The sequence below is a fragment of the Poecilia reticulata genome, chromosome 17, assembly GCF_904066995.2.
Source record: "Poecilia reticulata chromosome 17, P_reticulata-male-v2, whole genome shotgun sequence".
Classification (NCBI taxonomy): Eukaryota; Metazoa; Chordata; class Actinopteri; order Cyprinodontiformes; family Poeciliidae; genus Poecilia; species Poecilia reticulata.
The window spans coordinates 7,900,813-7,915,301 of NC_088846.1; the positions used below are offsets into that span (position 1 = coordinate 7,900,813).

Consider the following 14,489-nt stretch of genomic DNA (forward strand, 5'->3'; position numbering starts at 1 on the left):
GTTTCAGTTTTAGAAATTGCGCATAAAATGTGTTTGATTTGAAAAATTGGATCTCCATTTGTAATTTACTCGTGGTTTGCTGGATTCCCCTGACTTTCCTTTGTGGATTGCTGTCTTAGACCAGTGACTCCAAAGGCCAGTGTCGGGGAGTCGCTGTGCGTTTTCAGGCACCAACCAACAGAGTTTCCCAGGATTGTCTGCATCACTCTCTCGAGTCGCTTTTATTCCGGTTCTGGTTTAAATATTTAAATGATAAATGAGTCGCCTCTTTAAGAAACGGAATAAAAACGACTCGGGAGAGTGATGCACAAAATCCTGGGAAACTGTGTTCCCAGGATAGGGTTTTCTTGGTAATTCCTTTTTAAAACGCAACATAAAGTGCTTGTATGACTCATGCAAATGCCTGAATGCAACATTTCTTTTAATGAAGAAAAACAAAATTATTAAATGTAGGGTGTCAAAATACATAGCACTGAATATTGAAAGGTGTTTAGCATTAAATTTTTAAAAGAAATAGGATTATATACAAAAATATAATTTAATAAAATAGATAATCTGACCCACGTTCTGACACAGTAATGTTTAGATCTGCCTTCCTTCAATACAGCAGCTTTAATGGCCGTACAGTGGTTTGAAGTCAACTTACTCACTCAAACCACAACCTTCTCTGTAATTGCAGTTGATTAAATTAGTGAGTTTCATGCCATGTAGAAAAAAAAAACATAATAGTCATGATATTGTGTCATAATAGATTCGTAACGACTGAAAGATTATAAAACGAGACAGAGGCTTTTGTTTTGAAACGTCAGTTCGCCCTGGTGACCGGTCACGTGATCTTCCAACATGGCCGTACCCTCTCGCAGTCAGCAGGGCCAGTTTAAATGACGAGCCGCAGATTCAAACTGACGACTTGAGACGCAGCCAGAGGAGCTTTTAGGTAAACCTGTCGCTTCTTCAGCGCCGCAGACATGAGCAACAACGACTTTATCCTGTAAGTAACCTACTTCTGCTGTTGGCCCCTTCAGACACTCTGCTTCAGGATTAACCGCAGCGGGTTTTGTGGCAGCTAGCTGCTTGAACAGCAACTTTATGAAACCTTCATGTGTCATTCTTACGAAAGCATAAACGAGCCCCCTTCTTCATTCATCACGTTTTATCAGAAATGTACTAAAAACAAACCGGCATGACTAGTCCGTATTTCCTCCTACGGGGCTCATTTACAGGAAAACTTCCTCTTTGAAAAACCTTTAAATGCTTTTTCTTAGTTTATTTTTTTGTATTTTTACTTTTACTCATTGAAAGTGCACCCGAGAAAATAGTTCATTCTTTCAGTCTTAATTTGAAAAAAACAAACAAACAACAAAAAAAACTATATCTTAATCTCAGTCTCATGTCTTTTTTATTACATTTCTCTGACTTACGCGGTTGGGATCCATCCTTATTCAACCGTTTTCTTCTGCTGCTGGCAGATGATAAGAAAAGAGAAGAGGGTTATCTGTCATTCTCACTTAGGGCAGGTCAGCTCAGGATTCTCAGTGTCAAAAGTTTTTTTTGTTTTGTCTAAATGTTAGGCTGTTCAACAATTTGGGAATGTAAGCTCCAAACGAAAGGAAAAGACTGACTGAAACTGGTAAGGCTGTGTAGTTACCCACATGGAAACAAGTCTGGAACAAACAAAGGCCATTCGGATGTGAAGAAGCCATTCCTTCAAAACAAATATTAAGAGCCCGATTATATTCCAATTGCATTCAGAGTCATGTCTCGGGGTCTCCCTAATGACCATCCAGACATTTGAGAGAAAACGAGAGAAGGTTTTAAACCTTAGAACTTCATCCCAGTTGTGTAACACGGTGGTGGCAGCATCATGTTGCGTGGGTTTTGCAGCATCGTGAGGAAGAAAGAATATGTGGAAATTTTGGAGCAACTAATTAAACCAACTAAATCTAAATCGTTGTGAGCCGAGCCGTTCAGCTTTAAGATGTAATTCTGTTCCATCTAATGGCAATAAAATGTATGCAAACCTCTGGGTTTTAATCCCGTCTCCCGTTATTCTGGGATTTGGCGAATATAAATAATTTTGGTAATTCTTTTCTAAAACAGGAAGAAAAAAAAAGCTTAGTCACAGTCAAACAATTCCTCGTGATAAATGATCCACAACCACTATGAGTCAGAGCGAATAAGCCGACTCATATTTTTGATTAGCTGAAGATGCTAATCAAAAATATATATTAAAAAAGAAGAACCCTTCGCATCTCTTGCATGTTTCTTGTAAGAGCAGTATTACAACTAAAAACCAGTGATCAGGCCCGAAACCTGGGAGTAGTGATGGACTCTGACCTGAACCTTCAGAGCCACATAAAGACAGTCACAAAGTCTGCCTTCTATCACCTGAAGAACATCTCCAGGATTAGAGGACTTATATTTAAGCGAGATCTAGAGAAACTCATCCATGCGTTTATCTTTAGCCGCATTGATTATTGCAACAGCGTCTTCACAGGTCTGACTAATAAATCAATCAAACAGCTGCAGCTGATCCAGAATGCTGCTGCTCGGGTTCTCACTAAAACCAGGAAGATAGAGCACATAACACCAGTTTTAAAGTCCCTACACTGACTCTCTATAGCTCAAAGAATAGACTTTAAAATACTGTTAGTTTATAAATCACTGAACGGTTTAGCACCACAATACCTTAAAGATCTGTTATTGCTGTACCAACCGTCTAGATCCCTCAGATCTTCTGGTTCTGGTCTGCTCTGCATCCCCAGAACCAGAACTAAACGAGGAGAAGCAGCATTCAGTTTCTATGCACCACAGATTTGGAACAAACTTCCAGAAAACTGTAAAACAGCTGAAACACTGGGTGCTTTTAAATCTCAACTTAAAACCCACCTGTTTAGAGTTGCTTATGGCTAAATTAGGGTTAGAGTGCAGGTTTTGATGTCTTTGATGTTTTTATCTTTACTTTTCATCTAGTTATAAACTTCTTTTTATTTCTCTTTCACACTGTCTATGTAAAGCCCCTCCGGAAAATGTCCCAGTTAAACAAATCTATATCTAGGGGTGTGAGAATCCTTGTTAAACGACATCTTAACTAAAACTCTGAGGTGTGAGACGTTTAACTGAAGTTCTACAAGGGGTGCAGGTTTTAATGTTTTTATCTTTAACCTTTTTTTATTTTTCTTTAAAAAAAATCTGTTTATTCACTGTCACATGCTGTTTTTATTTTAATTATGTAAAGCACTTTGAAATCCCTTGCTGCTGAAATGTGCTATACAAATAAAATTTGATTGATTGATTGATTGATTGATTGAAGGCTGAGAGCACATTTAGCTACTTTAATGTTTTGAGCTTATGGAGCATGCTGGGTTTGAGCCCAAAACCCTCCAGTTTCCCCAAAACTCGAGGGTTTTGGGGAATCCTGCCATTTTAATAACGGCAGGATAATATGTAGTATAATCCCTCCGTCATTACATTGCATATGTGAAGCTAGAAAACATTTTTAATTTAATTTTTGTATTGGTGTCATTTCTCCTTAGTTCTTAAAAAAGTGTCAGATGCTCAAATGGATAAAGCAGGTTTCCTCATTCCATAGCATAAACTTTTTCCCTTTAAGAAACTTTTTATTGGTTCTTTTGACTTCCTGTTTAAACAAAACAAAGAACAACAACTTTGAACCTACTTCATTTATAAACTATAATCCAACTCTTTTTTTTTTAACCCTTGTGCGTGCGAGGACTGAGGCAAACGTAGAGGACTATGGCAAATGATACAAGTTTTACGTGTGTGGGGTCGGTTGGACCCCATTTCTACATACAAGGGTTAAGCCTTCAGCTGATTAAGCTGATCTATCCGTTGGTTTTTTGTGCATCTCTAACTGGATATTTCTTCCTTCCAGCCCCAAAGACTTTCCTGAGCTGAAGAACGATACATTCCTGCGAGCGGCACGAGGAGAAGAACCTGAACACGTCCCGGTCTGGTGCATGAGGCAGGCTGGGAGGTACTTACCAGGTACTGATGACCTTTACCCTTCTTACAAAGATGCTGAAAGCTCTTGACTATATGTGAAAACTATTTGACATCGTATATCCTACAATCTTTTTTTTCCCATCTTTTTATACTGAATAGTTTTTGTCTGTCGGTAATCCCTTTCCTACCGTTGAATGTTTGTCTGCAGAGTTCCGTGAGATCAGAGCAGGGAAGGACTTCTTTGACACATGTAGGTCTCCTGAGAACTGCTGTGAGCTCACCCTGCAGGTAAAACTCCAAACAGGATTTAGGGGGGAAAAAAATAAAAGCCCTGATTTGGTGGAGAGCTTTCTTTAGCTTTCTTGGATTAATAAAGCCGTTAGTCCAATTCACCTTGAAATAATCGCTTTTCTCCTTCTAGCCTTTGAGGCGTTTTCCCTTCGACGCTTCCATCATCTTCTCTGACATCCTGGTCATCCCACAGGTGGGTCACCTAGCAACAGCCACGGTCATTAAACGTGTCCATGTGGAAATGGAGGATTCGTTCCGACACCACTAGTCTGGTTCAAGTAAAATATATTTGATGAACTGAAAGAAAGTTGGTGTATGTTTACAGTGCGTTTTGTAAAAGGTAAGGTAATTTTATTTATGTAGCACATTTTCAGCAAACAACGCAATTCAAAGTGCCCTTTGTATTTTATTTAGTGTGACACCCTGAAATAAAATTCAGTGCAGAATTGACCTAATTGGTTCATTTTTCTGTAACGCCCCACGTGGAGGTGTGAAATCGCACAGACGTAAATCTACTTAGGTCCACCATGATGACAACTAATGTTTCCGGTTGATAAACTGTTTCAGAAATTATTGCAATAAACGATAATATTGTAGTTTTGAGACCATTTAAGTGATATATTAATAATGGCATAATAATGCAAGTTCATCCTCTCAAAGGCTAAAACACTAATTTTCTAAACAACACTCCACACTGGAACGGGGAGATATTTTAAGTATCCAAAATAAAACGCAACAAACAAAAAATAAGTAAAACCTAAACCATAGAGAATGGATTATGAAGTCTCTAAACAAAGTATTGCTCATCAGAAAGGAATTTATCGAGCTCATCTTAATTTATCATGCAGTTGATTCATTGCTTAATACGGCATGAGGATTCAAGGTGTGTTCATATTTTGGCGAGGTACAATGAGTGTTTGGTTATTTTTGGATGAGAATATGAATATCCTCCATATTTAAATTTTTTAGTCTAGCAACGGTTTTAATATGAATCCTTAGTGTATCAATAAAAAAAAAATCTAGTCTTGCAGGGTATTACCGTGAGAATATTTACACAGACAATGCAACTTGTATTTTCAGTTTTTTTTGTGTTTTTTTTTTTCATAAACATGGAGCTGTTTCTGTCTTTGCCCTTCCATTCAGGCCATGGGAATGGAAGTCCAGATGCTGACCGGCAAAGGCCCGACGTTCACCGACCCGCTGAAGGAACCCGAAGACCTGCAGCGGCTCCGGGCCAAGGTGGACGTCAACAAAGAGCTGGACTACGTCTTCAAAGCCATCACTCTGACCAGACACAAGATCGAAGGGAAAGTGCCGCTCATCGGCTTCACGGGCGCGCCGGTGAGAGAGAAACCCAGACCCGCCCGGCGGTCGGTCCACGTCTAGAAAACCCCAGAAGCGTTTTAACCGTTTTGTCGCGCCACAGTGGACCCTGATGTCGTACATGATCGAAGGCGGCGGCTCCACCACCCACTCCAAAGCCAAGCGCTGGCTGTACCGCCACCCAGACTCCAGCCACATGCTGCTGAAGATGCTGGCCGACGTGATCGTGGAGTACCTGGTGGGACAGGTAGCGGCCGGAGCGCAGGTCAGAACCCCTCCGTTCTCAGAACGCGTTTAGAAATGCGTTGCCACTTGAAACGCACTCAACAAGGACATGATTCATGCTGCGCAGGGCAGGTCAGGATGACACTTGCGAAGATTAATGTTGATTTGCTCCAGCTCCCGCCTACAATCTACAGGGAGACGGGTTTTCCTTAACATCAACAGGAAATACATCTGATTCAGCATTTTCTTTTTGATTTCCTAAAAAAAACACCGCAAAAAACAGCCTTGAAACAAAAGTTGTCGTGAGTCATTTGGTGGTTGGGCCATTCTAGTAATACAATTATACTTTTTTTCTTTAGAAGTCTAAGTGTCTAGAGAAGTAGTTGCATCCCTTTAAACCTTTACATTTTGGCCTCTAACAGCCACACTTCAACATATTTTATTGGGATTTTCTTTTTTAGACCGACACAAAGTAAGCATGAATGTAACATTTTAGTATTTCCAGTTATCTTTTTATCATTACTGATGTGTTGTGTTCTGCTTTCTCTTTGCGTTTTTCTTTTGTGCGTTTCCCCCACCACAACGAGGAGTATTTTGCCGAACAATAATTGTCCCAGAAGTTATTGCAATAAACGATATTGTTGTTTTGAGACCCTTAGAGTAATATGGTGGTAATGGTGGAATAACACAGAAACACATTCACAAAGATCAGTAAATCTTAACCAGAATTTTAATTTTAAACACTGGGACAGGACGGCAGTTTAAATATCCAAAAAACAAACAAACCAAATCATAAGGTCTATGTAAGAAAAAACTGTCCTTCAAAAACAGGCTAGTTGAGACCAATGAACCAGACCAAAGGGATCGTCTTAATTTATCATTCGATTAATTGATTTATTGCAACAGTTCTACCCACAACACAGTTCACTGTGCTGTGTGTAACAAAATCTAATGTTAATCTAATTTAACACGCCTTTCAAAAATGTTCCCCTAAAATAATAAAAATCGTCAGAGTTCTGTGCATTTAGATTCAATCCTCCTGACTCAACACGTCTAGAGATCTAGCTAAACTAGATTTAAGCTTCCAGTTTTATTAAAGTACAACTTTGCTGTTTTTTTCCCCCCTCGATGTAATGACCCACTCAGTGACTCACATTGCATCGCCCTTACTCAACCACTTGCAGCAAGTGTCCTCTCTCTGCCTACACGCTCAGGTCTAATGCACATGGGGAAATTCGCTGGAAGAGAACGCCGTTGCTCAGAAATGATGAGCAGCTTTGACTCGCTACCGAGTGGCAGGTGATTTACTAACTGGCTAATTTTACCCAGCCGAGGTTGTCTGTATTTGCAGAAAAAAAAAGAAAAAAAAAAACTTGTGGAAAAGCATTTGTTTTGTCAGAGGTTAGCTGAACCTGTTCATTGGGTTGTCGCTCTGCAGGCCCTGCAGGTGTTCGAGTCCCACGCCGGCATCCTGGGCCCCGTGGAGTTCAGGGAGTTCTCCCTGCCGTACCTGCGAGACATCGCTCGCCGCGTCAAGGACAGACTTAAGGAGAAGGGACAGGATGTTCCGATGGTGAGAGATGCCTTGTCCAAAGATGCTTTCACATCAGTCCACGCCATCTGATTTAAGTGCACTCAAGTCACCAGGGGCAGCAACCCCTCTAAAGCAGTGATCCCATTCATTCTTTCTCCAACCTGTGATTTGAACAAATTCAGATGGCTTGTGTTCCCTCATTGGCATGATGTTGCTAAAATAACACCCAATCCCTAATGGGATCAATAAAAATGATGCCAAGTGCTGTGGCATGTGATTACCTGTAGGTGGCAGCATTTGATCACAGCTGTGCTGTGTCTGCTGTTTGGCTGTTCCAGATTGTGTTTGCGAAGGATGCTCACTACGCCTTAGAGGAGCTTTCTGAATCTCACTACGAAGTGGTGAGCTTGGACTGGACCATTGACCCCCGATCAGCAAGGTAACACACACACACACACACACACACACATATCCAGTTCATATAAACTTCTGACTACCCTGTGAGTCTACATCGATCCTCCTCTCTTGTTGCTTTTACACCTGGGAGGCAGCTAAAAGCCTAAGTGTCTAGTTAAAGCAGTGTTGGTGGGTCTGGTTAACCATTTGCTGTGGACCCACCCCCGATTCTCTCTCTCCCTCCTCCCAGTTTGTCACTGGGTGCAGGATTTAAGTCAACAAACATCTGCGTTTCCTGCTCCACTCATCAAATACTTAACCTGTTGGTTAAAGGATTAACAAGTGTGTGTTCTGTGTGTGTACAGGGAGCGTACTGGAGGGAAGGTCAGCCTGCAGGGAAACATGGACCCCTGCGCACTGTATGCACCAAAGGTAACGTACTTCCTGTTTGTTCAGACTTCCATATTGACAGATTAACAACTCTGGTTAATTAGATTTCTTTATTCATTAGAAAAGGAAAAATAGTGAAAATCTCAATATCTTTTCCATTTATAGTTTGGATAATTAATAAAGCCAAATTTAGTTTAATTTCACCCGAGGGCTGAAACTATTGTGATGAATTAATTTTTGAAATAATCATTGACTAATCGATTAAACATTAACTGGAGTATACAGACTTAAAAGAAAAGAGCATTTGCTGAAAAAACAAACCATTCAGAGCAGTAAATAAACCAAAACTGTACAAAATCCCCCCCAACATTTTAATTAAGTTTTTAATAAAGTTTCAAATTCACTAAAGGAATGATATATTATTGCATTTCAGGCAATAAAATGTTTTTATTTAAAATAAGAATTACATTTTGTTTACTTCCATCTCTAATATTGTATAAAAAAAGTTTGTGCCAGTTATTTTGTCAGATTAATCGATTATTAAAACGATCGTTAGTTGTAGCCCTGTTTCAACCCCAGTTACTAAACAAACCATTTGTTCACATTTTGTCTCGTTACAACCACAAACATTGGAATATTTGGTTTTCTTAAGTTTTTTCTGTGTTTGTGTGGTAGACACGGCGGTGGCAGTATGATGCTTTGGGGATGCTATTTATTTTTCAGCAGGGAAAATTCCTACAGTAAAACTTTTAAAACAGCATTATTTTAAGACAAATTAGTCTCCAAATATGATTTTAATTTGTATTGGTAGTTTTATGTACTGCTTTTTGATCTTTCGAACCAAATCCTAATAGAATACAGTTTGATTTTGTGGTTAAAATGCGGGGGAGAAACGTGCAAGGGGTGTAAATACTTTGCCGATGTGACTGTAAGTGTAAGTAATTCCTTCTCAGAAGTAATCCCCTAAAGCTTAAGTCGTCGCTCTGGTTCAGGAACAGATTTCGGACATCGTGAGGAAGATGCTGGAGGGTTTCGGAACCAGGGGCTACATCGCCAACCTGGGCCACGGCCTGTACCCCGACATGGACCCGGAGAACGTCGGCGCCTTCGTCGACGCCGTGCACCAGCACTCTAAGCTTCTGATCAAGCAAAAATGAAGACGGGAACAGAGGATGTGTACTGCTGATGTGGAAAAGAATGCATTATTTAATTGAAAATCATGTATGTGTTTTTGAATACAGATTATCAACCGAAACGACTGTCTGTTTTACATCGGGATAGAAAAAAAAAACCTAAACAAAACGCCACATTCCCATTTTGTGCAGCTTTTTAGGATAAACATGTTGCTTCTCTAAGACGAGCTGTTTTTCTCTTCAGCTGTGATGTTTATCTGAATCAGGAGTGGATTATGTGTGTTGGATTGAAAAGCAATCGCGTGATTTTTAGCAAGTAGACGTGCATGTAGAGCTCATCTTAAGTGCTGCAGCATCATATTAGCGATCGCATTCGATCCGTTTGGCAGGTCTAAAGCAGCTCGGATGATGAGTATTAAGATTGTTAGTATTTATCCCAGCAATGTTAGTCTGGCGCTTACAAATTATATTCATAAAAACAAAATCTAAATACAATTTGAATCTATAACGTAGCTTGTCAGGCAACGTGGTTCCGTTTGAAAAGCTGATAAAGGAAAAAACAAACGGGGATTTAAAAACGGGTGATTTGCTAAAAGGGTTTTTGCTTTAAAGGAACATTTTACATTTTTTCGGGGGGAGGGGGAAAATGCAGCACAGCAGATGTTGACTGCTGTCCAGCACCCTGTCTGAGCAAATTCCCCCATTGAATATTAAGAGTACATTAAAATAAAAATAAAAAGTTTGTGATTAGTTTTATTAGATGTTTATTGCATTACAAGATGTTGCTTAAGGTTAAGGATGGTTCATCCTTATCAACTCATTTCCCTGAAAAATGGCATTTTATTATATTACTCCATGTTAATCTAAAGTGAAAATCCCACATATGCCACCAAGAAGTAAGTTTATTAGTTTTGAATTGTCTTTAATTCACACTGATACAAAATAAAACATTGAGGCTCAAATATAGTGTTGTGAAATAATGTTTAACCCCTTATTGATTTGTTTATGCATTTTATGCAACTGCTTCAGAACATTAAACCAATGTATGTATTAGTGAAAGACAACACAGGTAAACACAAAATACAGTGTTTATATCAATATGTCTATTATGGCGGTGTGAAACACTTTTTCACACCACTGTTCGTATGCAGTCCCTTTAGAAAGTGTTGGAGGAAAAAAGTCAGCAAAGAAGTGGTAGAGCTCATTTCCACTGGTTGGTTTCTCAACATGCACCCAACTTTTATTTGATCATTTTGTAACACCCAACCACATCCAGGTTGAACCATCTGTACCAAACCGTTCACGTCTGATGAAAGGAAGTTGATGAAAGTAACATTCCAGGGACCAACAAGCCTTTAAGCCCATCACAGCCTGGATGATGATGCTGGTGTGAGATTTAAAACAAGCAGGATACCGGCCCCTAAGAGCCACAAGCAGCTTTCTAACTTTAGGGTTTAGAATGGCTTAAAAGATGGGTTTGTGTTTGGAAACCAATCAACCAACCAACTTAAATGAGTTCCTTGCTTTCAAATGAATAGAGCGATCAGACATGAAGCTAAGAGACATTTCACCAAACAATTTGAACCTTAATTTATCATTTCGATCATCTGTGTGTGAATGAAAAGAGAAAATTGCCCACCGCCTTAGAGGCAAACGAAGCATATTCCATAGTTGGGATGAAAAAGGAAAGAATAATAAAAAAAGAAAGAGCTTGATTGATTATGTGCGATTCAATACTGAGGCCTGGTTAAGAAAATGGGGCAGAGGCGCGACAGTCGCCGAGATCGAAACTGGGACAGGGAGTGAGACGGTGTCCTGCCGGAAGGTGTGGGAGTCTGTTTTTAAACGGCGAGTCCCCGAGTCCTGTGGGAAACGCTTCAAACCGAAGGGGCCGAAGAAATAAACAGCTCAAGTAGTGCGTCACAGTTTCACGGTTTTTAAAAAACGCTTTGGGGAAAAAAAAACAAACGGTTCAGAGCAGCAGAAGTTGTTCAAATGCACTTTAGTCGACTTATTAATGATGCGTGACATCCAGTTCCTGTGGAGTATAAATGCAAGACAGAGCTTCATTTTCCATTGGCCTCTTGCCACCAGGCTAGACAAGGACCCAAAACAAACCGGCAGAGAACTACAGCAAAAAATGGCTATTATCCTCACTAAGTTTCCATGGCAACCCTTGAGCCAATCTCTACCAACCAGTTGTTTTGGGAGGCTTCCTAGGAAAAGCCCGTTTCTGTTCTACCATCACAAACATAACCAGGCAATGAAATTTGTTTCCCTTACAACTATTTTGTGCAGCTTGCAACAAAGACTGGTACAGATTTAGCTTGCCAGCAAAAGGTGGGTCAAACTATTTGTTTTACGGCGCTAGGACGTATACAAACGAAATGCAGGCAAATTCAAATGTTTTTAAAATAGAAAATATGATGGATTAAGCTACGTGTTCAACTCTTAACCATGTTTCAATTTAATTTCACAGTAATTAGGGCCACAAGCATGCAGTGACTTTTACTCCAGAATGGACTGAGACAGAACCAGTCATTAAACTGGGCTACATGGCAAGAAGAAAGGGGAGACACTGGTCTGAAAATGTTTAGATTGGAAAAATGTAGCATAGTATGATTTTTTCATGAGGAAAACTGTACAATGATTTGCAAATCCTGTTTCTGCAACAATTTGACAGGTTTGTTTGGCAACTAATATGTCTGGTTAGTTTATTGAGCAGATTATAATAAGTAAAAAAAGAAAAGACAAAATATTTAAGATATGAACGTGTGCCCAGTGATCCTGTGGCCCTCTACGGATAATCTCTTTTGACCTGGATTAGATTTGGATTACTTCTAGTTGACAGTTTTGAAAAATTGCGTTTGTTAATTTTTAGTAGATTTTTGCTTCATTCCTCATCTGTCCGACCTAAAGAAGGGCACATTTAAAACCCTATTTTAGTTATCTTTCAGTCTTTAAGTCTTGATGTTGATCAGTTTGTTTCTTTCAAATTCATTGTAATATTATTCAATTAGTTATTAAATCTTGCTTTATTGCCTTCTCTGTCCGATTTTGAAAAAACAACCTTGAACCATAGTTTTTGTCACAGCCAAACAGTAACCCGTTTGCATTTATTCAAAGTGTTAGACATAAAGTTTGTCACACTGAAAATGGGTCACCCCTCCAGATCTTCAAATATAGCCTTAAATCCTAATTTATCACTAGGCCTGTCACAATAACAAATTTTGCTCAACAAATTGTCCCAGAACGAATTGCAATACATGATCATATTGTATAATAATGGCACAATAATGCAAGAACACACTATAAACTTTAAATTCTAATGAACATTTAAACACTGGAACGGAAGACATCTTAAAAATACCTTTCAATAATTTTTAAAGCCAGGATTTAAGAAGTTGGGTCCATAAATTCCACCTCTTAAGGCTTAAACACAACCCAGGAAGATATTTAACCATCATCGCAAAATCTGCAGATTCTAAATGAGGAACATAATAACTGTTGATGTCGCAGTTCAAACTAGTGGAGACATTAAACTTCCAGTCAAAATGGAAACGAAGACGATAGAAAAGGATAAAAAGTAATCACTAAGAATCAACGGTTTACTGCTGAGGATGGGACGGCAGGTCCCTCCCCTCACCCCTGTCTGGTGACGTGATGTTCCCCAGATTTGTCCCCCCCAAAAAAACAAAATCAGCAGCAGCACAAAAACAAACGGATTTAAAGGAATCTGCTTATCTGAGGTTCTTAGCTGCGTCCCGGAGCCAAACTGAATTTTGGATTAACTGATCTCTTCTCTGAGCCTCCGTTATGATTACAGTAATGAAGCGCACCGTTTCTGTCTAATAACATGTAGCTTTGTGTTTACTCCCCATTTCTCAGTTGTCCAATCCAGCAGGGATAAGAAAAAAAAAAAAATACAAATAAAACCTAGTAAACAGGTATTGGGCCTGAAACATAGCCAGTTCGCTGTCAGCATATTATCAGAGTTTTTCACCAGATTGTAACCATTTAAAGTCATTTTATGCAAAAGCTCTTTTTTTTTCACGTTAATTTGTAAGCGGTTGTAAATACCCGACATACATGCGAGCGTATGAACATCAGTGTTCATGGAGGAATTTTAATCCTAAATTTGGCCAACATTCCTGACAAATTCCTGGAATTTGTCTGAAAAGTTGCCCATACTTGTTTTTTTTCTTACGTTTTATGATAACAGATGAATCCATCTCTGGTTCCACACAATCAGTTCTTTTTAAAGAATGATCCCTAACCTGATACCTCATGGTGTTTTGCTCTGTCATTCAAAATCTCTTTGTAATTAAATACTTTTTCTCAACTATAAATAATTATATTTCCAATATGTTAGTGTGAATCTTAAGTGTGCCAAGCCATGAGAACAATTCTGTTTTACTGTAGTAGTGTCATCTCAAAATTAATCTGAAATTAACACTAAAATCCAACCTTGATTGTGACCGCATTTATTCACTAGGTGAAAAAAAAAGAAAAGTAAAATAAAATCCACAGTGGGGTAAATTGATGGCATCCATGTTGGCAATCAACAGAGCAACATCGAGTTCTCTCCTGTGCTAATATTTCATGAAGGTTGACACATCCAGAGCATCTCTCCAGATCCTCCAGAGTCCTGGGTCCTCTGATTTTAGGTCTGGTGACTGACTGGTTGGTTCTGGGTCTTTATCCCGCTCAGATACATTAAATGACCCATTTCCAGTTTTCTGGCTGCATCCAACAGTATTTTTTTATTTAAAATTTAATCATGTACTATGGAAAGTAACGTTGTTATCCAACAAGGTTCCCATGGCCTTGAAAGGGAAACGGGCCCACTGCATGACCGATCCTCTACCATACTTCTATAGGACCTGCTGGGCTAAAACACTCAAACTGAGTCTCCTCTGACTGAAGCACATGGTTCCAATTCAAGTTCCAGTCGATCGGCAGTGGCCTTAACTTGTCTAATCAAAGGTAGCCCAGTTTAACCATTAACCAAAACGTAAAGCATCTGTGTGACGGCCAGGGCCTCAGGCGCAGAGTCCACTGATCCTTTTCGAACCTGAAGCATCAACACTTCTGGTGAAACTACACACACTTCAAAAAAGATGAATTCAGTGTGTGTTAAGGGTACCAACGCAGCAAACTGATGTGCGCTCACACCAGTAATCGTTAGATGGTCGGGTACTCATGAAGGGCAGAGTCTTTCTGGTTCATTT

General features: G+C 39.5%; 1 protein-coding gene across 1 annotated transcript; it reads left to right on the forward strand.

Moving 5' to 3' along the window:
- Positions 1–806: 806 nt before the first annotated feature.
- urod (uroporphyrinogen decarboxylase) lies at positions 807–9,380 on the forward strand. Its single transcript, XM_008433024.3, has 10 exons — positions 807–991; positions 3,896–4,008; positions 4,175–4,254; positions 4,388–4,450; positions 5,401–5,598; positions 5,684–5,845; positions 7,244–7,378; positions 7,678–7,778; positions 8,101–8,167; positions 9,118–9,380. The coding sequence occupies exons 1-10, from the start codon at positions 969–971 to the stop codon at positions 9,280–9,282; spliced, it is 1,107 nt and encodes a 368-aa protein (XP_008431246.2). The 5' UTR covers positions 807–968; the 3' UTR covers positions 9,283–9,380.
- Positions 9,381–14,489: the final 5,109 nt, after the last annotated feature.

Coding starts and splice junctions, on each gene's coding strand:
- urod (XM_008433024.3), top strand. CDS start 969: ATGAGCAACAACGACTTTATCCT. Junction 992..3,895: donor AGCAACAACGACTTTATCCT/GTAAGTAACCTA, acceptor TCTTCCTTCCAG/CCCCAAAGACTTTCCTGAGC. Junction 7,779..8,100: donor ATTGACCCCCGATCAGCAAG/GTAACACACACA, acceptor GTGTGTGTACAG/GGAGCGTACTGGAGGGAAGG.